Source organism: Channa argus, chromosome 23 (assembly GCF_033026475.1).
Source record: "Channa argus isolate prfri chromosome 23, Channa argus male v1.0, whole genome shotgun sequence".
Lineage (NCBI taxonomy): Eukaryota > Metazoa > Chordata > Actinopteri > Anabantiformes > Channidae > Channa > Channa argus.
In genome coordinates, this window is record NC_090219.1 from 10,015,994 (window position 1) to 10,040,273 (window position 24,280).

The window sequence follows — 24,280 nt, forward strand, 5'->3', positions numbered from 1 at the left end:
TCTTTCTCTGCAGTTCTTTTTTTCTACTCGGTAGTTTAATTCTAACGTGTTTCACTGTGTGTCTTTGCTGTTGTCAGGTATACGTGGGTAACGGGTCGAGAGCCGCTGACGTACTATGACATGAACTTGTCAGCCCAAGACCACCAGACCTTCTTCACCTGCGACTCAGACCACCTCCGACCTGCTGACGCTAGTGAGAACACTTACACTCACGCGACACTTGCTTGTATTGGACCCTCGCTAACGAATGTGTTTGTGTGGTTGCAGTCATGCAGAAGGCCTGGAGAGAGAGGAACCCGCAGGCCCGAATCTCTGCAGCACATGAAGCCCTGGAGCTTGAAGAGTGAGTTCACTTTGTCCTATTTCACCTTTTTGTCCAACTTTCTCCTCAGGAGACTTATTCAAAAGACGCAGTATGGAACTTTTATACAGGATGTTATTGTAGAACTATTTTCCAAACTTGTCTTCAGTGTAGCGAGGTGCTGCTGATGACCACACGTGCACAACGAGCACTGGCTGCAGTTTATATTTTTATGAGCGTGGTTCATCGTTTTAACCAGTCAGAAAAGACTCAAACTAAAGATTAAAGTAAAAGTATTGGCCTAAAATAATTCTCCACTACAAGTACTACTTAGGATTTAGTGTTTTAATGTTTTCGTTTCGAACGTGACAGCTTAAGGCCATAGCAGTTATCATTTTTTATCTATTATTAAGGAAATGACTCTTCATTACATAAGTATCACTGTAGATTGTGACCCATCAGATGTGTGTTACTACCAAACGCTTGTTTGCGTTTGCATTTTTTTTTTTTACAAACGCAACTTTTACAAATTTAAAAACTATAAAGTTCAAGCAAAACTAAACTTTTTTTTTGTTTTTTTTATTCCAAAATCCAAACTGGTAATAAAGACATCAAGTCTCAGTGTGATACAAATGCAAGACGGCAAACTTGACTTTCGTCGTGTGAGACAGATGGTGCATCTCATCACAGATTGGCCCTCTGGGTGCCTGCATCATTCATAGGGAAAGACATGACAACTTTATGCTTGTTATCACGGCAGTGTCGGTTTATTTTTAGCAGCGTCTCTGACTACAAAGGCAGCACAGAGGAGTTGTGGTAGCATCTCATGTTGCTCCCAGCTCATATCAAGGTCGTGACGGCAGAGGACAACTTCTTTGATCACTGCTCTGTCAGATGCTGCTTACAAATACATGAGACGTAAAGGCAGTTTGATCGTGCTGAGATTCCACACTGTGCAGACAAACAAGGTGCCATCGGTATTGACTTTGTAAATTGATGAATGATTCAATACGGGAGTGTGAAAAAAAAAAAACTGAAATTTTTTAAAATCCACGCTCAACAGAAAAGAGAAATGAAGAATTGTTTTTTTTCGTTCTTTCTCCTCAGGTGTTTTTCTGTGACCCTGTTGTCTCTGCACTCTTTCCTTCCTTCTGACTCCTGCTTACATGTTCTTTAAATCTCTTCATTTATTTTCTCCGTCTCAGATGCGTCTTTTCTTAAGTATAATAAAACCGTTAAGTCTTCTCTCTGATTTCTCCTCTCTCTCTTATTGCTCACTTCTCCCCTGTGATTTCTGTCTTCTTTCCTGCAGCTGTGCGACAGCGTACATCCTCCTGGCAGAGGAGGAGGCCACCACCATTATGGAGGCTGAACGTTTGTTTAAACAGGCGCTGAAAGCTGGAGAGAGCTGCTACCGCCGCAGCCAGCAGCTCCAACATCACGGTACACAGTACGAAGCCCAGCACAGTGAGTGCAGTCCACTTAATACTAGTACTGCTAGTTTTCAGAATCAAAAAAATGAGAATTTAATGTGACGTGTCATGTGTTTGTGTCTCTCTCCATTAGGAAGAGACACTAATGTGTTGGTGTATATAAAGAGGAGACTGGCCATGTGCTCCAGAAAGCTTGGCCGAACGCGAGAAGCAGTTAAAATGATGCGAGACGTAAGTACCCCCTCTGTTAGCCCGCACACACACACACACACACACACACACACACACACACAGATTTTTGACGGCCTCAGATTGATTGCCTGTGTCACAAAGTCTCACAAAGCCTGCACAGCATTCGCTCAGGTCGCTGTAACTGTGCTGTAACTGCACAGTAATGACCCAGAGCTCTTGTGTGCTGACTGTGCATGTGTCGCCCCCTGCCCAGTATTACATGTAACAACAGTTGTGTGTTTTCCAGTTAATGAAGGAGTTCCCTCTCCTCAGTATGTTCAACATCCACGAGAACCTGCTGGAGTCACTACTAGAGCTCCAGAACTACGCCGACGTCCAGGCCGTTCTGGCCAAGTATGACGGTGAGGGACACGCGCGCACAGATTAAACGACGCCTTCACTGATGTTCAACGTACTTCCCTCGGTTCCAGTTTTAGCAGTACATGTAAATGAATGCCATTTAACTTCCCTCTGATTTCCCTACAAAATCTCTCTAATTGTAGCTGCTAAAATGCCTCCAGATGACATCACTCGGAGGAACCTCCAGTTCACATTTTGAGATCGATTTGCTCGTACTATGGAGGTTGTAATCGTGGTCAACCTGTTTTTCCAGAGCTCCTCTAGATGATATCATGTAAACTTTAAATGAAAAAAAAAAAAAAAAAAACAGAAGTCCTCCGGGTGATGTCATCCAGAGGAGCTTTTCAGCTATAAGTAGAGAAATATTTTAATACAGCGAAGTCAGAGAAGTTTAAAAGCATCAATGTACATTTACATCCAAAACTAATGCCATAGAGAGCAAGTTGAAAATCGGTGAAGTCGCCCTTTAATGCCTTTATTTCTATTCACATACTGGTATCGGAGCCTACAGCTGTTTTCACCAAAGAAAGAAATATTTGAGACCATTTCTTCCGAGATCCGGATCTCACAATTACGAGAAACGGAGTTACAGAACTACGGATCCAGATCTCGTATTCCTGAGTTATGTTGCTTGTAATTACGAGATTCGCGACGATTCAGAAGCTGCCTTAGGTTAATCAGGTTTTAGGATGTCTTCAGTATCACAGTAGCTCTGTGGTAGTTTTCAATACTTCCAAAACTCTAGAGTGAAACAAAACTGCTGATCGATATTTTCTTGGGCTTCGCTTTTCAAAATGCCAACAAATGGCCCATAAAGCGAGGTTCAATTTGCAATTTATGGTTTGACGGTGTAAGATTCTTCTGATGCACGTCAGAACTGAGAATCATCACGTTTTCAAGTTTCCTTCATGGATACGAGGAAATCGGTGAGTTATCTTTACGTCCAAGGGAACAAAGAGAAAATCACGCATAAATAGCTGATTTGCCATATTTAATGTTGCTAAATTTAAACATATAGGCTAAAGATGAGGCCAAGTTGAAGCCCACAGTGCAACTTTCTGTATCATACGTGACATTTGTTTCCCTTCTCATGATTGAAGGCTTTAATCATTTCTACAGATCCAGAGATCAAGATGTATAGAAAAGTTCGAGTGAAAAGTAAAGTTAGTCGCTATTTGAGACGACAATGGCCTCATGGTTTAGGATAAACTAATTTAATTCTTTATTTTATTTAGCCGATGGTCTGATATGAGGCTCAAGTTACAGCTTATTTGTTGACATTTTGAGAAGCTAAAATTATCCATCAATATTTCTGTTTTCCTATAGGGATTTGGAAGTATCAAAAAAATACTGTGATACTGAAGACCCGCTCAAAACTACTAAATTAATCTACGGCAGGTTTTGCAACTTTTTCTTATTTATGAGAAAACCAAGTCTGGTATCTCGTAATTATGAGAAACATAACTCGTATTTACCAGATTAGGGCTCTAATTTTTTTTTTTTCTTTGGTGAATGCGATGTTCCGCTGTACAGAGCCGCCTCTCAGTGTGACCACAGCCACTGGTTACAGTGACACTTAAAGAGTAATGAAACATCAAATCCACTTTTATGAGGTACAGTAAGTGTGTACAATGAGTATTTACAGTATTGTATGTGTATATTTATTGGAGGAGAGTCAAGGAGAAAACATGAAAGCAAAGTCCTATCAGGAAAGTGTTCACATTTCATGAGATGCACGTGCGAGAGAGCAGAAAGGAAGTATTTTTAAAAAATAGATTTAAGTGCATAGGAAGATGCAGACGAGTTCTGTTTTCAGCAGTTTTTGAATATTGGGAGAGAATCTGCTGAGCGTGCAGAGTTTGGTAGCTCGTTCCACCATCGTGGGATCACTGAGCTGAAGAGTTTTGCTTGGTGTCTTCTGTGGGGTTCTGCGACCACCGGGCGTCGTTCGTTGGCAGAACGCAGCAGGCGGGAAGGATTGTGGACCTGAATGAGGGAGTTAAGATAAGCAGGAGCTGTTGAGGTGATCACCCTGTAGGCGAGAGACAGAGCTTTGAACCTGATGCGAGCTGAGATATAGATAAGATGAGATATAACCAGCACCTGCACAATGAGTCTGATCTTTCTGATGTTGTAGAGGGCAAATCTGCTGCCCCAGAGACTGAGGAGATGTGGTCCTTGAAGCTCAGTTGGTCGTCTGTGATGACCCCCAGATTTCTGGCCGACTTAGTGGGGACAATCTCTGTACATCCAATGTTGATGCTGATGTTGTGTCTGGCTGGGAAAACAAGAACTTCGGTCTTGAAGAGGTTGAGCTGAAGATGTCTCACTCTCATCCAGGCAGAGATGTTGGGAGAGACAGGCAGAAATGGGTGATGAGACAGTGGAGATGTCCGGTGTAAAGGACAGGAAGAGCTGTGTGTCGTCAGCGTAGCAGTGATAGGAAAGGACATGTGAGCGGATGATAGAACCCCGGGATGTAGCATAGACGAAAAAAAGAAGCACTGAACCCTGCGGCAGTAAACCAGTAGAGAGGCTATGAGAGTGAGAAACGTCCCCCCGCCAGGACACCTTGAAGGTTCGTCCTGATGGGTAAGACCCAAGCCAGGCTAGAGCTGATCCAGAGATGCCCAAGTCAGAGAGTGTGGACAAGAGAATCTGACGGTTCAGTGTCAAAGGCTGCAGATAGATCGAGTAGGCTTAAGACAGAAGACTGAAGAGTGACTGAGATTCCACGACCGTCAATGATAAAACCAATGATTTCTTAGATCCAGCTTCTTTCTGCGTGAAAATTGTCTTCGGGGTTTTGTCCTGCTGGTCGGGGAAAAAACACCGCCGTCGGTTTTGGTTGTTTTTCCTTTAGACCAATAGGCAGCTCCACACATAAAAAATAACAAAATAACATATTTGCATGACGAATACCAACAATGCCAACACGCAGCAGCCATGTTTTTAAGGTGCTTCCACATGTAGAAAAGGGTTGTAATAAGGAGAAAAGCATTTCAGAACCTTTCGAATCCATCTATCTTAGTGCTTAGCGGAATATTTAGCACCGTTTACAGAAACACATTGCAAAGCGTTGGGTAACTGAAAAATGTGAGTTAATAACAAAATTTGCCCAAAGCTACTACATGAAAACTAAGCTTCATGTGATTGTCATTCTGGGCAACAGTAGGATTCTTAAACACTGAACCCCCCCCCCCCCCCCCCAGAACTGTAACTCCAAACTGTTCTACGTGCACTAATCGGCCTCTCTCTCTGTCTGCTTTGTGTCTCCTCCACAGATATTAGTTTACCCAAATCTGCAACGATATGCTACACAGCAGCCTTGCTCAAAGCCAGGGCGGTGTCTGACAAGTGAGTATCGGCTTTCGTTGGCTGCAGTGCTCGTACGTGGGGGGGGGGGGGGCCCGCTGATAGCCGAGGGGGGAGCTGCTCATTGCGATGGTGTAGTGACTCTCTGGGGTTATCAGAGGGTGGGCGCTACTTAAAATAACCAAAGTGTCCATCATGCTGGTGGCACCATCCTCAGACCTTCATCAAACACACAAGCTGCTATAGTGTCTTAGCTGGGGACGTTTTGTGCATTCAGAGACACACAATTTAACTTAGTTCTAGAAAAAAAGCTATTTTTCTTTGATCCAGTTGTTAATATACATAGTAAATTTACAAGTATGACGGCAAGTGAAGCATAATTTGCTAAAAATATTGTCTAAAAATAAAACTTATACTATGTCAGACCGGAGACCTGCTGGTGTGCACGCTTTAAATTTCAGAACTGTTCCGGAAGAACTGAGCATTGCTTCAGTGAGGGGCCCAGTTTGCACTTTCAGAGACATTTACAGAGTCTTGTCTGGATGTGATCATCAGATATGGTGATGATGTAATGCAGAGCAGCTGGTTAAAGATAACCAGGTTTAGATTTAAGGGTTTTCATTCTGCACTGCAGGTTTTTGTGATCACTTTGATCACTCAGTGATGTGCAATCTCAAGTCAGATTACTGATGTGTGTGTGTGTGTGTGTGTGTGTGTGTGTGTGTGTGCGCACGCTCATACAGGTTCTCTCCAGAGGCAGCATCCAGGCGAGGGCTGAGCACAGCAGAGATGAACGCAGTAGAAGCAATTCACAGAGCGGTGGAGTTCAACCCTCACGTCCCCAAAGTGAGACACACACACACACACACAAATTGCCGTCAACCATAAATTACAGTTTTGTCGGCTGGTAAAATTGATAGAAAACCAATAAATTCAAACTCAAAACATAACTATAATGAAGTTATGACTGAATCAGCATCATTTCCTGTTGCTGCCTCACGATAACAGCTCCGTCGTTTTTCTGGTTTCAGCTGCTGCTAGTTTTCTTCCCATTCATTCAAAGCTGCTGATCTTGTTTTCGTTGTCCCGTCTTTGTTCCTCTCGTATCTCCTCAGTATCTGCTGGAGATGAAGAGTCTGATTCTTCCTCCAGAACACATCCTGAAGAGAGGAGACAGCGAGGCCATCGCCTACGCCTTCTTCCACCTGCAGCACTGGAAACGGGTGGAGGGGGCACTTAACCTGCTGCACTGCACGTGGGAGGGCAGTGAGTACACGCTAACACACACACACACACACTGTGCAAACATCTGTCTGAAGCTGTTAAATAAAACCAATACTCACTGAATGTCATTGTGTGTTTGTAGCATTCAGAATGATCCCATATCCTCTGGAGAAGGGTCATCTGTTCTACCCCTACCCAATCTGCACAGAGACAGCAGACAGAGAGCTGCTACCCAGTAAGAGACGCCCTGACACACACACACACTTTGTATTTATATAGAACACGGACAAAATATGTTGTGTATTACACCAAAGATTCTTCGCTATACTTCAAGTTCATGTGTGAGTGAGAAAATTTTAGTTCATTGTCAAATGGTGTGTCAATTATAATAATAATAATACAATAAGAGTAATTCATTCTGAAAGTGATAATAATAGTTGCTGCAGCATTATTCATTTATTAACATGCGCTTGTTTTTTCCATAAGGATCACAGACGTTGTGGATTTGTATTAGAAGCGACATTTTCTTGACATCTGGTTTTGATTTGACCATTTCAGAAACAAATATCATCTTTGTGTCTATGAGAAAAATGTAGATTTATTTGTTTTTGTGTAACATGCTGAAGCAAAAATCCAATTTACATTTACTGAAAACTTCTGCACAGGTACTAAGAATTTCATAAACAAATGGTTGTAAAAGGAACCTGCAGCAAAGTGTGTGATGTGCATGTTGTGCTGTCAACTAATATTGAGTTTGTGTGTGTGTCCCACGTGGAAGCAGTGTTTCACGAGGTGTCGGTCTACCCGAAGAAGGAGCTGCCCTTCTTCATCCTCTTCACAGCCGGTCTCTGCTCCTTCACAGCCATGCTGGCTCTGCTCACACACCAGTTCCCTGAGCTCATGGGAGTGTTTGCTAAAGCTGTGAGTATAAACACTCACACACACACACACTCAGGGAAAATGAGAATATCACAGCTGCTGTCCAGACCTTGTCCCTCTGGCCAAAATGTCTCATTCGACCACAGAACCTCAGCGTGATTAAAATAAAACGAGATACAGTGTGTCACGCGTTCATGAGAGGCAGTTTGGCCTGAAGGTGGCTCGTGCACCGGACGACGCCCTGATCCACTTTACAGGGCCGCTATCAGCGCTGGAGCCCAGCATCCCCACCTCTAGGTTTGCAGACCACACTCCTCCCCCGCGCCACCCGCACATTTCAAACACAGCTTTACTTTGAAGTCCTCTTTGAAGCTGAGATGTGTGATACGATGCACGAGGACCATCACAGCTTCTAAGACTCTCAAACCACCAACTGCCAGGCAGAAACATGCAGGTGGAGCAGAGGGCGATGCAACCCCCCCCACTGTGGCTTTTATCTGTCCTGTGAGAAAGTGGGAACCTCCATCATGTCTCCTCCCCCTCCCCCTTTGCTGTCTGTTGCCATAGCTACTGTACACTGTACCCACAGGCAGGGAGTAAATGGAGACACACGGGAAATAAGTTATGAAGTTATGAATAAGCTGTAGGGCCCAGAATTGAGAATAAGAAATTGTCATTTGATCAATGATCCTAGCACAACAACATACGTATGTTTAGAGGAATTTGAGGCGAAGTTTAACATCTCAGATGATAATCACATCCACTGTAATGTTCAGTGAGACAGCAAGGAAATTGATGTCTGACAAAACAAAGAAAGACTCAACTTTCACGGCATGAGCTCATTTTCACGTGATTACATCTTACAATTTCTTGTTATTAGCATATACCAACTTATTCTGACAATCAAAATATGCAAAGTTCTTACAGCTTTAATACACGAGTTTAGATGTTATACTCTGATCAGCCACATCACCACCGCTGGAGGTCGAGGGTCAGCACGGACACCCCGAACCGTCAGCAGCTGCACAGCCCCCATACGCAGCAAAATGTGACACTGTGCACAGAGGTGGTACAAAAGTAAAAGTACAACTATGTATCCAAAACATGTACAGTAATTCATATAAACTAAGGGTTGATGGTCACTGTTGGTAAAGGTGGAGCTGACAGGTGATTCACCCACAATTATACATCATTTATGATGCTACAGACAGAAGGTGGTATTACAGTCGTGGCTGATCAGTGTATATTTCACTTTTTATTGTTGGTGTACTATGGCCAGGTCACATGCTGTTATGATGAGAAATGTGTTCTAACAACAGAGTAAACGGTTTCCCGTAATAATGACAAACTGCTTTTATTCCATAAAAACAAGAAACTCCTGACACTGGATCAAACTCTCAAAATAACATTCTTGTTATATGAAAGTATCAGAACCAGATTTCTTTCCCTAAAACTGTATTTAAGCTTCTGTGTCCGGTTGTCTCTGTCTCCCTGTAGTTCCTTAGCACACTGTTTGCCCCTCTGAACTTCATCATGGAGAAGGTAGAGAGCATCCTGCCATCCAGCCTCTGGCACCAACTCACTCGCATCTAACCCCCTCCCCACCTGAACCGGACCAGAATCAGGAACTGACCTTCATTCGGACAAACAAAAAAAAAAAACTAATAACAGCTGAACTGAAACCCAGAACGCTGCATTGGACTGAACTGACACCTTTGTGCCAAGATGAATAAGTTCAAACTAAATGGAACAGATGAGGACAGAAGGACGAGGCATGAGATGAACAGAGACAACAAAGGAATCCAGAAATGGTTTTATTTGATATGTTTGCATTTTTGGGGGGTTTTCAATCATTTAAAGCTGTTTTTTTTTGTTGTACAAAAAAAAAAAAAAAGGGTGATCAATGGCCAACATTTAAAAAAGCAAAAAGACAAAAAAAAAAAAAATACAATAAAGGACTTTTTGTGTATTGCTGCAAACAGTCTTCTTCCCACCATTTTGATTCACACAGCCGACCTTCACCTGGAGCTGCTGCTTTTTTAATTAATGCTACAACCTGGTTCTGTGTTTATCTGTGGAATGTTTCCATCCATGAACTAACATCTTCAGCTTGGTCCACCAGGTACCTTTGTAGAACGTTATTCTGATGCAAGCTAGTGGTCTCGGTTTTGGTCAATGCTTAGGTTTGTAGACACCTCGTAAAATGATTCGCATCTATTTCACATCACGTCGCGTGATTATCGTCTTGCTGTTGCACCGATTTTAACCCTGACAACTAGTCGTTATTCTCAAATAATTAGAATTTTCCCATTTCCTTAATTCATCTAGACAGCAGTGAAAAACTGGTGTTAAATTCAGGTGAAAGAACTGGTTTTTTGTTCATTTCTGTACGCTATAAATATTTTACAGCAGACTTTTAAAACGTCTCTCTGCAGTATTAATGTACGTTCTGAGTTAAAGCAAATTCAAACAGATCTTGGCTCAGCAAACATTGATCCTTTATGTTCAGTCACTCTGCTTATTTGGACAAAGTTAATGGTTACACACACTAATCTGACTTTAATTTACACAAAGCCCCGTCCGGGTTAACTGTGTCAAGCAAATTAAAAATAAAACCAACCCGACTTTCTGCGTCAAGGCCTGAATGCAGCGTCATCAACTGACCGTTCAACTTCTATCGTGTGCCATCTTATCCAGGCAGGACTCCTCAGATATTTACACACTAAATATGATCTAATGAAGCATTTGGGCATTTGAATAAACACAGTGCGACAGTTTTGAATCATAAAAAGTTTGATTTAACTTCATTCCACTTCCTACTGAATGTGTTTTCCAGGCTGCAATTTTCATATCTAAGATTTAAGATGCTACTCTGCAGTTTTTATGCAGACAGATGATTATTTAGCATTTTTTTCGGCTCATCATAAAGTACTTGACTATGGTTCGATTGACAGAATTCTAAGCTTTTAAAAGAAGCTGAAAACCACTAAACGTTTGTACACTGATCTTACAGGGAAGTTTACAATAAAATGGAAGGTGCCACTATAAGAAATCATAAGTTCAGCAAGCGAAACGAGTGGGAAACCATCTTAAATCTTACAGTGAAAGACAAGGCAGAACAATATCTATCAAACGAGTCACGCGACCAGACAAACAGCACTTGATAACAAGGCTGCTTTGCTGCGGCTGAAACAACTTCTCGTTGACTGCACAGGAAGGAAAGTTAGTCTCTCTCCTCGTTAGTAGATTAAACTAAACTACAGTGGCTTAAATAACTTAAGATTCAGTTTCAGTGCATCTTTGGACAGTCCTCACATCTCAGTCTTTACCGATTTTAACTTGAAGTACCAAAATCAAATTTTACACCAGATTATTTCAAGATGTCAAGATCATTTATGTTTCCGCATTATTTCCGATCAGCCTAGTCAAACGTCACAGAGAGCGGTCAGATCGTACAGGAGGCTCAACATGCCCATTCGCTCGCATACACCATCTCTGGATATAGTCAGGAGAATTTCAGGATTCTAGTGCAAGTGTGAAAGGGGGTAAAGTGGGCTAAAAAAAAACTAAACTAAACAGGAAACCCAGGTGTGGTTGCTGCTACAGATCACTTGTGCTGGTCCTTTCACAAACAACAGTTGATAAAAGTTTTGATATCTGATTTAGAAAATAATGCTCAACGCCAACATGGGGTCAAAAGCAGAAAGCAGTAGCAGTATTACTGTGATTGAGTATAAGTGCTGGTTTAACGTCAGTGCTGTGCAGTGGCGGCGGGGGTCACGTCTGGCTCTTGCAGGTGTGCACATCGACCTGCTGGTGGCAGTCGCGGCAGTGCACGGCGCAGCACCAGTGAAACTTGCACTCACATTTGGTGGTCTGGCTGACCCGTGACGTGTCGTAACCCCTGCCGCAGCACATCACCTCGCAGCCGTCCACGGCCCGAGACGTCCGGTTACAGAGCCGCCCTCCCGTTCCCATCGACCCTGAGGAGAGAGAGAGAGACACACGGTCTGTGAGGACTCAAGGACTTCAGGTTAAATCTTTTCTTTCTTAGTAATTTGACTAAACTTGAACTACTGAAATTTTCTACATGTATTATTTTATTATTTACATTTATCTCTAGATTATGCAAATAACTTATGTCATCTTATCTAAAAGAACATTTAAAAATTTGGGTTCATCTCAAATCATCTTACTGCAGCAGGTGGATTTTACTTGGAGCTCATTTCCCACTGAACCAAACAGACATTTATTCACTAAATGCTAAACCACATTTCAAAAGGAAAATCACTTTCCAAAATTAGATTTAACAATTTGATAACTACACTGACAATTATTCGAGAACAAAAAAAAAAAAAAAAAAAAAAAAAGGTGAGAACCATCCTGGAAAATGAAGTCTTCAAAGACCGTTGAACTGAAAAGTGAGCGTTTTACAGGACCGCTCTAAAGTGGAATGCGACTTGGCAGAGTACGAGCCACAATTTGGCCAATCAGACGAGATCTGTCGGTTATCAGGAGCTAATTGGAGCACAGTCTGACACTGGCAGCGCACCAAAGATGGGGCAGAGGCGAGTTGAGTAAGATGATGAATGTTAGACGAGGAGAGAGATGAGAGATTGATGACAGGAGCCATCAGGCTGAGCTCTCACTCTTCATCAGTTGCTCATTTCATAGCAGACAACACACACACACACACACACACACCTTATACAAGCCTCGGTGAGACTGTACACACTCCCCCCTCTCTTGCCTTCAGCCCACACACCATTTCTACAAAACACACCACCTATGTTTACAGTAACGTTAGGAAAGTTTTCTTGTTATTTACACTAAAACCTGAATTATATCACAGGTTTTTTCCTTTGTTAAGAAAGTTCAATGCTTTTTTTTTTTTCCCCCCTCAGCTAAAATAAACTGATAAACTTTCTTCTTCTGGTTCGCGTTTTAGCAGTGCATGATGATCTCTGCTCCATTTGAAAGATTCCTCCAGATGGCTTAATCTAATCGAGTTTTTCATCTTAGGAAGAACAGATGATGTCATCTGGAATCTGAACTGAAGAAGTGTTCTGGATGATGTCATCTGGAGGCAGCGAGACATTTCAAAGGGCCCATCTAAGAGGGAGAAATAAAGGAACAGAACTTTTTAAGATACAGACTCTAATTAGCTACTGTGACCTACCGTCAGATTTCTATCCAATCTGACAGTTTACAGTCTGGGAAGTCGCCCTTTATGTGTTGATGGCAGCTCAGATTTTCCATTTTGTTCAGTATGATCATCACAGAGATATTTCTAGGAGTTTTTTTTCAGTAAGAACAGGAATCTTATCAGTTGGTGTTACATACGAGCAACATTACAGTTGTGTTTCTCTTGATTGCAGATTACGATCACAAAGTCTCTCGTTTTTTATCTGAAGGTCATAAGACAACAGGTTTGGGTCGTCACGTCGAGATTTCTAGATAGTTTATCTTTGATTAGGAGAAAACACATAAAACAGGTGAAAGAATTCATGGGACCCGAGACTGTTCACCTTTCAGCACAATGACCCAAAGCAGAGATAAGACAGTGGCTTCAGGACAAGTCTCTGACTTTTCTTGAGTCGCTCAGCAAAAGATGGCACTTAAACCACAGCACATCTGGTTCACAGACACTTTCTATCCAATGTGACAGTGCCTGGGGGAGGTCAGCTGGGGGAGTTGTAACTGTGGCTCAAGAGGCTTCGATACAGTACTGAATTGAAGGTTTGAATACTTCTACAAGTGGAAGATTTTAGTTTTATAAAAGTTGAATCAAAAGTGAATATTAATCGGCACAAATGGCAACTCTGCTAATTTAAAATTAAACTTACGCATGTGCGGAAGATGAAGGGCTCTGAATACTTTCATAAGTGACCTGATGACAAGTTACAGTTGAAAGTATTTCCTGAGTGCAGAACATGGCTGAAAGAAAAATGAAAAAACTCACAGGTCTGAGCCCAACTACACCCTATGTAGAATCTTTAAAAACCTCTGGACTGTTGGACATTTAAAGAATAATTCGAAAAGAGCCTCGACTCTGCAGTCTTCTGGAAAATGTCTTCTAATCGTGTAGATGCCTGAATTTTGAACCTCTGAACCTGCTGCGGTGCAGATGTTCAGCCAGCAGAGGACTGTGGCTGAGTGTGTGTTCAGCTGACTGTGTATATATAAAGGTTTAGGAAAAACTTCTGTAGTAGCTTCAAGTACCATCTCGAACATTGTTCTGGAATTCGTTCATGTTTACATTCTGCTTCGCTCCATGTGTGTACAGCGCTTCTCCGCTCTTCGTCCTGCCAGGTAATATATGTCCAGGCACGACCCGAAAGCTCCGTCCCTCTCTGGCAGCGTGCCCGCCTGTCATCCGCGGTATGCTGCACTGCTAGGGGTGACATCACGGCCAGAGTCTTCCTCACAGCCCTCGCTCTCTGCGTCTGCTTATTGAATTAAGATGAGGGGGCGCCGAGAGATGAGTTTAGCACCTGAGCCGCGCTGGAGCCGAGGGAAATTGATTTCACACTTTAAAGAGGCACAGAGGGGCCGTCTCACTATCTCTGTGGGCTCTGAGCCTGCATGTGTGTGTGTGTGTGCCCCCCCAGAATGGATTCAGTCTGGGTCTCCAAAATGATTGAGGGTGAGTTTGTATGTCTGCGAGAGGTTTTTCCGTGTGTGTGTGTGATTAGAAAAAGAGTGAATAACTCATAGTTTGTTTCAAAAACGATTCACGCTTGTGCGAGTGTGTCTAAAAGAGAGAGGGTGAGTCAATTTACACTTTGTGTCACGATTGAGAGTGAATCCACATGCCTGTCCCACAGCACTTTGTCTTCAGAGAGGGAGATCGGTTCTCGTAAGAGGCCCCCAGTGAGCACTAAGGGCGCGTAGGTGTGTGCTTACATATACACAGCCCATAAAGGCTTCACGTCTGCTGTGAAGCCCCTACTAGTTTCCAAGGTGGAGCCCCTTAGAGCTGCAGGGGTCCACACCAAGGGAGGTTACTGGGAAAATGGTTTTAGTGTTTCGGGAGCTCCAGTAAGACCACGTTCAGAGTGTCAGTAGAGGGAATCCAGCAAATCGCTGCTCTATCAATGAAATTATAGTTTGACTTGTAAAATGTCGAAAAAATAAAATAAAAAGGTGAAAAATGCTTTGCACAAACATTCCAAAGCCCCCGTCACAACGTCAGACAACCAATTCATTTCCCAGGATCTACTAATAAATAAAAACCCCAAATGGACGTTTAAATCTCATTGAGGATGTCGGTTGCATGTTGGAAAAATATCCCTCTACTATATTAACTTCAAACACATTTTTTTTTAACTCAAGAAAGTTGATAAAAATATCCTAGAGATTTGTTTCCACAAAATGCTCCCGAGGATCAAGAATGAGCCTCCTCTGTCGCCAAAAAACAGAGTTTATCTTCAAACGAACAAAATTCACCATCTGAATAAAACACATGCTTCTCTGAAAAGTCTGTTCACCATAACTGACCGTGACCGCACGCTGAATACATGACAGACAATTCCAAGGCTCAATTTGCAACAGATGAAACGTCGACAGGATGGGAAACGTCAGGCAACGGCAGATCCAGACAAATTACTCACCAATGATCATTAAGAAAAAAAAACAAAACTTCTGACAAATAATTTGCTTCCTAGACGACCACATCATTGAAGTCCGATCCTGCTTAAAACCAACCTCAAAAACAAAGGCAAAATTTGACCAGGGTTTAGTGCCTCTTTTAGGAAGTTTGGAAACCTTGACCTAAAAAAAAAAACAAAAGCCCAAACAGACCCTATTAAGATATAAAGATATGTTTCCATTAAAAGTATCAAACAAATTACAAACTCACTTTAAAATGTTTAAAATTACAATTTGTATAAAGCCATTGTTGTACTGTAATATTTACTGCAGATGCAGATGTGACTCCAGGCTTCAAAAGTCAACTTCAATCATTTTCTAACTTAATAGTATTTCGAGCAACGCAATAAAGCTTCTGAAATCAACGACTATTCGTGCCTGGAATAACCCATGTATCTGTGCCGTGGGACCATCCACCGTGTAACTAAGCGTAGACATATAATAAGACGTTGCTTCTTCTCCAAAGCCGCTTACAGCTTTACATCAGATACATGTTTTTTTAACTTTCTGAACTCTGGTGCCACTTACATTTCGTTTGAGGATGGGCCACGAGCTGTTTCCTGCGTGGATTGAACAAGATGGAAGCAGCAGGAGACAGCATTTCCCCCAAATGTCCTGAATTAACAGTGTCCACAAGGAAATACTTTGGATAAGTGTCTCACCATTACAAAAAACACATGGAAACTGCTCCTGTGTGTGTTTTATTTTGCTGCGCGATCCGACCTGGGCCTGAAATATGCCTCTTTTTGCTGGCTGATCGTGCCCTTTGGTGTTTGTGTGCGTCTCCGGCGGTGATTTATAGTGATCTGTGGTGTTCTACGGTTTCAGCCTACAGAAGTTTGTAATGGCTCTTAAACTGGTTGATATCCGATCGCAACAGATCATCTGCTGCCTGACAGGCATCCGCCTCCTCCGAAACACACACACGCACACACACACACACACACACCCCTACTCTCACACAGTTCTTAAACGCAAACATTTTTCTTCTCACACTCAGCCCTGTTTCAAGCCTCATATACAGATGTGGTTGAAAGTGATGCTGCTCTTCCCCTTTAAAAAAGAAAATCCCGACCGCCTGTGGCTGTTGTGCTCCATAATGCCCGGTCTGAGAGCCAAAGCAACTTGAGGACATGAGCAATATATTGTTCTGTTATGACTTATGAAAAACTCTCATTCTCTCAGGAGCACTGTGGGGTTGTGGCTGTGGCTCAGGAGGCAGAGAAAGTTTGATCCCCCAGCTCCTCCAGTGTTCTTGGACACGCTGATCCCCAAGTTGCGCCGGGTGTATGCTCCGCAGCCGTAAGCTACTTTTGCTAAATGTGACATGCGTCTTAGGAAACGTCTGTGCAATTTTTAATTTTCTCTTTCAAAAGTGGGTTCATTGAGATTTTGAAACTAACATGTGCTACTTGGGGACATTATCTGAGATTCTAGCACAGGAAACAAAATATCCTGCTTAATCTGACATCGATTTTTGTCTGCAGCCACGTCAGATCTTCCACATCTCTCCTTTAACCTTTTCTTTAGTCCATGTTTATTGTGAACATTGATTCAAGGCATTTCGCTTAAAATATTATTAAAATTCACTTAATATCATCTCTTCTAAGGGATTCCAATACTTTTGTTCAGGCTGTGTTAGAGGGTTACATAAGTACAATTATTCCATTCTGTCCCAGCTCCCTTATTTATTCTTTGGCAAATCAACATCATGACAAAAGCAACACTTTCAACCACTTCTGTATCGAAACACAGGCTTCACTCAATGGACAAACACATTTTTTGTGTTGGACCCGTCTGTCCAGACCAATAGATGAGGTAAACTAACACCATAATTTTTGTTGTGCAATTAAGTCAAACATCTGAGTATTCGAAAGTCCTTGTGAAACCCTGTTCACACCCTCCTTGTCTGTTGAAGGGGTTCAGCTGAACTGTGAAGTGTTTATACCTTTGGTTTGGTTCATTTGGCCAGGTGAGAATGTGCCCACCTGGAGAATAAAAGCTACAGATACAATAACGGTGTTCAAAATGCAGTGGCCTGTATTTGAAGCAGTCATCACAGCGATCTTTACAACAGAATCTCTGTGATGGTAAAGGCTGTTTACCTGACTCATGGTCACGTATGCAGTAATCCGGCGAGTCCTCAGAGTACACTAGGTCGTTCTTGCTGGGTCGCTTGAAGTGTGTGTGCACGGCAGTGAACCCTGTGCCGTACTGGTTAACAGCAACCTGCACGGCCCCGTTGTACCTTTTGCGCAGGTGGTCGCCGGTGCGGCGGAAGTCGGCCATGGCCGACCAGCAGGTCCTGACACTACACGACCCACTGACACCGTGACACTTACACTCCAGTGTCATGAAGCGCTTCACTGCCTGGACAAACAACAGGAAGCACAAAAAACTGTTTGTAGATTAGATAAGTTCAAAATGCACATTTGCAGCAACACACAGCTCATTAAATAGCACCAAAAAAAAAAAAACAACAACGCTATGATGAACTCAGCCAATATCTCCAGTGCCTCCTCACCTTCCTTCCAGCTTGGTTGTTATGCAGGTTCATGAGCGCCCGGGCATCCCTCTCCTTCCTCTCTTTGGCATCAACAAAGGCCTGGCTGAAGCGCATGGCATGCTCCACATGGTCGCTGCAGCCGCCCCAGTCAAAGGAGCCCTTGGCGTCGTGCGAGGAGCCCTTCTTCGTTGGATCGCAGGAGCACGAGTCCAGCTCGCCCCGGCTGCAGGCCCGCGCCAACGTGTACACCACGCCGGCCGAAGAGATGGCGTAGACAAAGGCCACCTCGCGGCTGCCTGTGGAGATGAAATCAGAAGAACGGAGGTAAGAGCAGGTTTAACTCTTTTGCAGCACTTCCAGCAAATCACTAGTCTTCATTATGAAGGTGCAAATTAAGATTCAAGTCTGACAAAACAATTAACATTTTAAAGCTGACAAAAAAGCAGAAGCTTAATATTTACATGTTTTTTGCTTCTTTGCAGTTCAAAACCAAGACTTTGGTGATCTGCTTCAAAGTTTCAAGTCAGTTCAACACCAGTCATGTTTCGAGCACATTAAATCAAGTTAGGGCCTTAATTCTTGCCTGACATGACAAAATCTGACTCTAGTTTAAGTTTCAGGAGTAGTCTGCAGAAGCTCTGGATCTCCCCATTCTAGTCTATAAAAAACACTTAACATCATTTAAAAAAAAGATCTTCAAAGGAAAAAATACTTTGCAATAGATGGTGTTTTGGATCACGACTTAAGCCTGAACGAACTGGCAGAATTAATCCATGACACACACACAAAAACACGAGCACAATTGTCTTTCACGTCTGGCCACCTCTGCTACCTGTATGACCTGTGTTTTTTCTTGTCTGCTCGAAGATTTTATTTCATGCCACAGTTATTTCATTTCAATGCTTCGTCTACCGTTAAGATGGATAAAGAGCAAACATTCAGCAGAAATGCCCTGACAAAGAGAGAGCCCTCATCTCCCTCCACAAGTTACTGATGAGACTTGTGAGAAGGATCAAAGGCGGCAGCAAAGGGGAAGGGCATGTATGTGTTTGTTTGTCTCAGACCTCTGCTGTAAAATGATGACACACACATGAAGGCACAAAGTGACAACAAGAAAAAGATGCCAGGAAAACATCTACATACAAACAGTTATCAGCTCTGTACAAATTAGAGTAAAAAGAATATTTATGAGACATCATGTGCAACATTTCAATACTTTTTTTTTTTGGTGTCCACGGCACCAAACAAACTTTTGAGAACCCAAAAGCTACACAGAATGTCAGATTGTTTTTTTTGTTTTTTTTTTTAAATAATCTTTACTTATTTTCTGATCAGTTTGCTAATTGAAGTGAACAAAGACCTTGTATAGTGACTTATTTTTTCTAAGTTGTATATTATGTAAAAACAACGAGGAGCTTCTGACGGAGGCCTCGGTGTGCCGTGATAATGCTGTGTGACACGGCCAAGGTCCGGCTGGGAGGTCCAAATACCACATGGCTGATTAGAGGCCCCAACATAAAACGCTCCAAGTCAAAGAATCTGTCTCACAGGTTAAATCTCAGGGCATGGGAGAGGAACATCACGCCGCTGTGTCACGATGATTCTCCAGTGGGAATTAGAAAAAAAGAAAAACATGACTTGCTATAACAAGTCCTCACAGCAGACTGACTTTAGCTGCTGAGAGGCGCAGTGACTTCACTAATTTGACACGATGCTTCTGCACAAACTTCACATCTGCCACGAGCAGTGACAAGCTGCTTATTGCTGCTCATTACTCATTTTGATCCTTAATGCCACTAATCGCACTTCACCGCCTGGGAGGAGTCATTTGTCACATTCTTCATAACATTTATTTTCCTCCAAACCCCCATAAATCAGCAGCTGCATCTTCTCCAGAGTTTTAAAACCCATCAATAAATCAAGCGTCTTCTCTCGCAAATCACCAGAAAGGATAAACAGTGTTGATTGGATGAGGATCTTCAAAGTGGTGGGATTACGTTTATTTGGGAAAAAGTCAAAATTTCTAAAGCTTCTCATTTGAATGAGCTGAGTGGAGAGTAAATACCTAACTGAAGACATGAACGCATGAACATCTTAATGATAAAAGTGGCTCAAAATGATACATTGGTTTTTTCCCCCAGTTAGTTTATAAAAATGCTGTTAAAGTAATAAATGGTATAAAACTGCAGGTAATTATTGGTAATTATTTGTGGATTATATTCTAATGTGGATTATTTTATCAATTGAGTTTCTTCTACGCAAAATGTTAAAAAAATAGTCAAAAAATGAGATTGAACAGATTGGTGAGGTGATCTTTGTTACACTGATTGTTTTCAGAAACGAACTGACCACAAAACTGTCAATGAACATACCAGAAAGTCAGTCAAAGACAGGCACACACACACACACACACACACACACACACTTGAATAATAGTGACTTTAACCATTAATTACTAAAACGTTGCTAAATACTTTTAACTTCTGAACATCAGAGTAACATGTTAGCACCTAACGTAACAACACACGGAGAGAAACCAGGTGGCTGCACCAACGTGATAAATGTAAAATTGTAAAGTGAGATGTGCTGTGGAATGTGAGCCAACCTCTTGAAGAAAAACACATCTATGAAGAACTGTTTCGCAGAAATATTCTGTCACAGTAAACCTGCCTTTTAAAATGAGGCAATTGCTGAGATTTGTTAGCACTAAGCTGAGGCATATGGTCAACAAACAGATCGCTGTGCTGTAACGTACTTTGGGCAGGATTCATTTTCAGAAGCTACCTACATCACACGATGGCTTAGAAACATAACCCTGTAGCAGACAAGTCACTGAGTTTTCAACTATTGTTAATCACGCAGGATTTATGGTCCCTTAAGCCGTCACATTGTAAATACATTATGCAGTACAGACGCATTTGATGCTGCACATTAACCCAACATCTTGTATAATTTACTGAAGCAGTAAACAATATTGACAGACATTGTGAACCTGCAATTATCACAGCATTACCTAAATAATGAGAACGTGATTTCGGGATCTTCTTCAAACTCAAATAACTAGTGTGGAAAAAATGTTCAATACGAACTGTTCTAAAGAATAGACAAAGACTAACAAGTAATATTAGCACCAAAAGATTTGATTTGACACTTTTTCTAGTTTATTAGGAGTTAACTACAAACAAGCACCAAAGGAGCTGAGAGAAGCTCCATAACTTGATCAAGGACATTTCAATAAGCAGGTTCTTTGCTTGTATTCACATTTTCTTTTTAGGCTAAAGTAAAATGAGTGTCCCCTCTTGGCTCTGCCACCCCCTCCACTCACTGCGTAGCAGCAGGCGCCCGAACAGATTGTGGTCCCTGACCGTGGTGTAGCAATTCCAGCGGTGGTTGCGGAACTGGTGCTGGCACTCTGAAATCCAGTCCTTTATCCCAGCCCCAATGACCTGCATCACTTTGGGGTGCTGGCGACACAGCTGACGCTGCTTGTTCACCAGACCAGGGATGTTGTCACACATCATCTGGGAGCCCAGGGTGCCCATGTACCTGCAAGAGAGGAGGAGCAGATAATTAGGAAGGTTGTAGAGAAAAATCATGAGACAGATACAGCTGTGCTTATCAAAATGTCTACACTTGTGAACTGAGAATAAGTGGACATACTTTAAGCACTAAATTGTATTGGACGATTTTAAAACTTGTCAATGTGCCGGCTTAACTGCAAAAACTATAATTTACTTTCAGTTCTTCTTAGGTAGTTGCAGTATCTAAGAAACATTAAATCTTGTAGAGGTCAGCAAAAACTGAAAATTAGAGAAAATGATGTGGAGGTAAACAAGGCATGAAGTGTCTACTTGGGAAACCAGTGTTGAAATCTTCCCTAACAAGTCCACACTCCCACATACCTGCAGAATAAGGTGATAAAAGACTGGCAGGGAATCTGAACACGCAGGCTTCAAGGATTTTCTTGAAACCATTACAAAGGCCAGAACTTGAGAAAAACGGTCCAAATGGCATTTTAGTATCACGGGCTAAAATGTTTGGAATTTGGAAACATTGGCTCATTAAAAGGCTCAAGGAAAAGGCAGCAAATATAAAGGAAATTAAATTAGATAAAATAACTTCATTCTGGAAACGTGTATCAATCCAAATATTCAACAAGCTCAACAATACTTAGAAAAGCAACGGAGGGAATGGAGTGACTGTCTCTGAGCAATTTATAATTAATAAAGTGAAAAAAAAACACGCGAGTTAAAAATTAAATGGGAAATTATATTTCACATAAAACACATGCGTTGTTGTTCTGCTTAATAACTGAATAAGTAGCAGTGTTGGCGTGTTTAAGGTGCCACTTAAAGACAATGAGCTTTTTTCAGTTTCATTACAAAAAATAAAAAATAAAAGTAATAAAACAGATTTAAAAAAATACTTACCACCAGGACGCGTCGACCTCGGCCGTGAGCCAGCAGATTGCTACAGATAAATAAAAACACATTCCACTTGGCAATAAGTTCATATTAACCAAGATTTGGTCCCTTATGGATCTGGATGGAGCATTTTCACGGATGAAAGAAAAATGTAAGACATTAGAGAAATGATTAAAATCCGAATGAAGGTTAGATTAAAAAGAAAGCAGCACAAGGCAGACAAGAGCCAGAGTGTTGTGCGTAAAAGCCATGACTGGTTCGGGATCTGCCCAGTGCCGAAGCGCTTATGAGGAGAGTAAAGAGCGGCCGTCTGACAGGAGACAGGGAGATGATGTGCTATCAGGTTTAAATTGCTTTACACAAGGGGTGGGCAGAGTCTCGTCTCAGGAATGAGGTGAAGAAATGAGATGTCTCAGAGTATCTGTTCAGACTGGTTTGACACCAGACAGGCTTGGCCCGCGTCCAGTCCATCGGGCTCTTTGCGCAAACTGCACCGACGCATTGAGGGGAAGAGATCGACTGTGGGAAGATGCATCCCGACCTGCAGTCAGCCAAGGCCAATCAGCAGAAAACAAAAACGCACGATTCTGAAAAGATTTTAATGGTGACAGAAACTGGCCGAAGAATAAAGGTGGGCCAGAGGGCGTAAGGTCCTCGGAGCAGCCAAGTCACGACACATGGCTTTTGCGCAAAAGTTGGGCGCATTTGCCAAGTTTGCCCCCAAGCGACCGTTTCCTCTGGGATCCAGTATCCAATTTGATACTTCATCGTAAATATTCCTCAAATTTGTGTTGCTTTATCCAACTGACACAACAATATTTCACAGCCTTATACAAAACATCACTCCAGTCTCTAACTCAGGAACGGGCAAAAAAAAACAAACAAAAAAAAAACAGATTCTCAGATTCTCCCAAAGCAGCACCTAAAGGTGATGTGTCCATTTCAATTGGATTATATATCACAGTCTTTTTGAAGTCTCTTGGGGAATCTGTACAACTGTCACAGCGGATTTCCTCCATCTTTGATCTGGCCCGGGTGTATCTGAAAGTCCGGAGACCCCGACCAGATGAGCTTAATGGGCAAACTGGATTTTTCCCATGATCACCGCGGAAGAAAACCATAAAACAACAGGGAGATTTAGAGCACTTTGAACACAACGCTGTTTTTGCTGCGGCGGTACTTATAGTAAGTGTGTAAAAGAAATCCCATTTAATTAGAGCAATTTGTTCACCGACTTAACTAATCGCATTAGGGTTGGTGACTGTATTTCACTTTTTACAAAGAGAAAGTGACTCTTTCACATCAGCCAGGTTATGGCCTGGAGGGAGCAACTTTAATTCCCCTGGAATAAGGTGAAAAGTCCTAAAGGAAGTTTTCAAGTCCAATCAGCCAGTAAGGAGCTGAAAACACAGATTGTGTTAAGAATGGATGGTAAGTTTGCGTTTCTAAATCTAAATTTTAAAATTTCCTACAATTGAATTGAAACCATCTACATTAAAACACATAGTTCAACATTTTGGAAAACGTTATGGGCAAATCCGATGATTGATAAACAAAGCTGGTTGACTGAGAATCATCACTGAATTTGCACGAGAAGCTGCTGCCTCATGTCTGGGGAGACAATTAGTTTAGCACAAAGACTAGCGGGGAGGGACAGCACCCTCTAACTAACATCCTATCAGCTGAAGCTCACTGACAGGTTGCATCTTGTTAATTAATATCAGCAGAAACAAGGATTTCTGGTTTTAACTTCACAAGTTAACTCCCCCGAAAATCACTGTGTTTCATTTTAAGAGTTTGTAGTGTGCAGAGACACACACTGTCTGCAACTCTTCCATAAAACTGGCATTATTCAACACACACACACACACACACACACACACAGCAGATGTTTATCTTTTCATTTTCTTTTTTGAGGAAGAAAATAAATATACATATTTCCCTAAATATCGAGATT

At 42.1% G+C, this 24,280-nt stretch overlaps 2 protein-coding genes across 10 annotated transcripts in view; one reads left to right on the plus strand and one right to left on the minus strand.

The window, feature by feature from the left end:
* LOC137108454 (suppressor of tumorigenicity 7 protein homolog) overlaps window positions 1-9,648 on the plus strand; it is a 42,289-nt gene extending 32,641 nt beyond the window's left edge. For 8 of the 9 annotated variants that reach the window (XM_067493055.1, XM_067493058.1, XM_067493054.1 and 5 more), the window contains 11 exons: window positions 78-193; window positions 268-343; window positions 1,614-1,768; window positions 1,868-1,965; window positions 2,213-2,327; window positions 5,610-5,682; window positions 6,384-6,486; window positions 6,756-6,906; window positions 7,007-7,099; window positions 7,643-7,785; window positions 9,241-9,648. In XM_067493055.1, the coding sequence (XP_067349156.1) occupies window positions 78-193; window positions 268-343; window positions 1,614-1,768; window positions 1,868-1,965; window positions 2,213-2,327; window positions 5,610-5,682; window positions 6,384-6,486; window positions 6,756-6,906; window positions 7,007-7,099; window positions 7,643-7,785; window positions 9,241-9,336 (1,219 nt within the window). In that variant the 3' untranslated portion in view covers window positions 9,337-9,648. The remainder of the gene's footprint in view (window positions 1-77; window positions 194-267; window positions 344-1,613; window positions 1,769-1,867; window positions 1,966-2,212; window positions 2,328-5,609; window positions 5,683-6,383; window positions 6,487-6,755; window positions 6,907-7,006; window positions 7,100-7,642; window positions 7,786-9,240) is intronic. The other variant, XM_067493053.1, reaches the window with a different exon arrangement.
* Window positions 9,649-9,749: 101 nt separating this feature from the next.
* wnt2 (wingless-type MMTV integration site family member 2) lies at window positions 9,750-22,925 on the minus strand. Its single transcript, XM_067493063.1, has 5 exons — window positions 22,330-22,925; window positions 21,225-21,445; window positions 17,918-18,195; window positions 17,499-17,763; window positions 9,750-11,726 (listed from the first exon to the last, which is right to left on the minus strand). The coding sequence occupies exons 1-5, from the start codon at window positions 22,410-22,412 to the stop codon at window positions 11,521-11,523; spliced, it is 1,053 nt and encodes a 350-aa protein (XP_067349164.1). The 5' UTR covers window positions 22,413-22,925; the 3' UTR covers window positions 9,750-11,520.
* Between the last annotated feature and the right edge of the window lie 1,355 nt (window positions 22,926-24,280).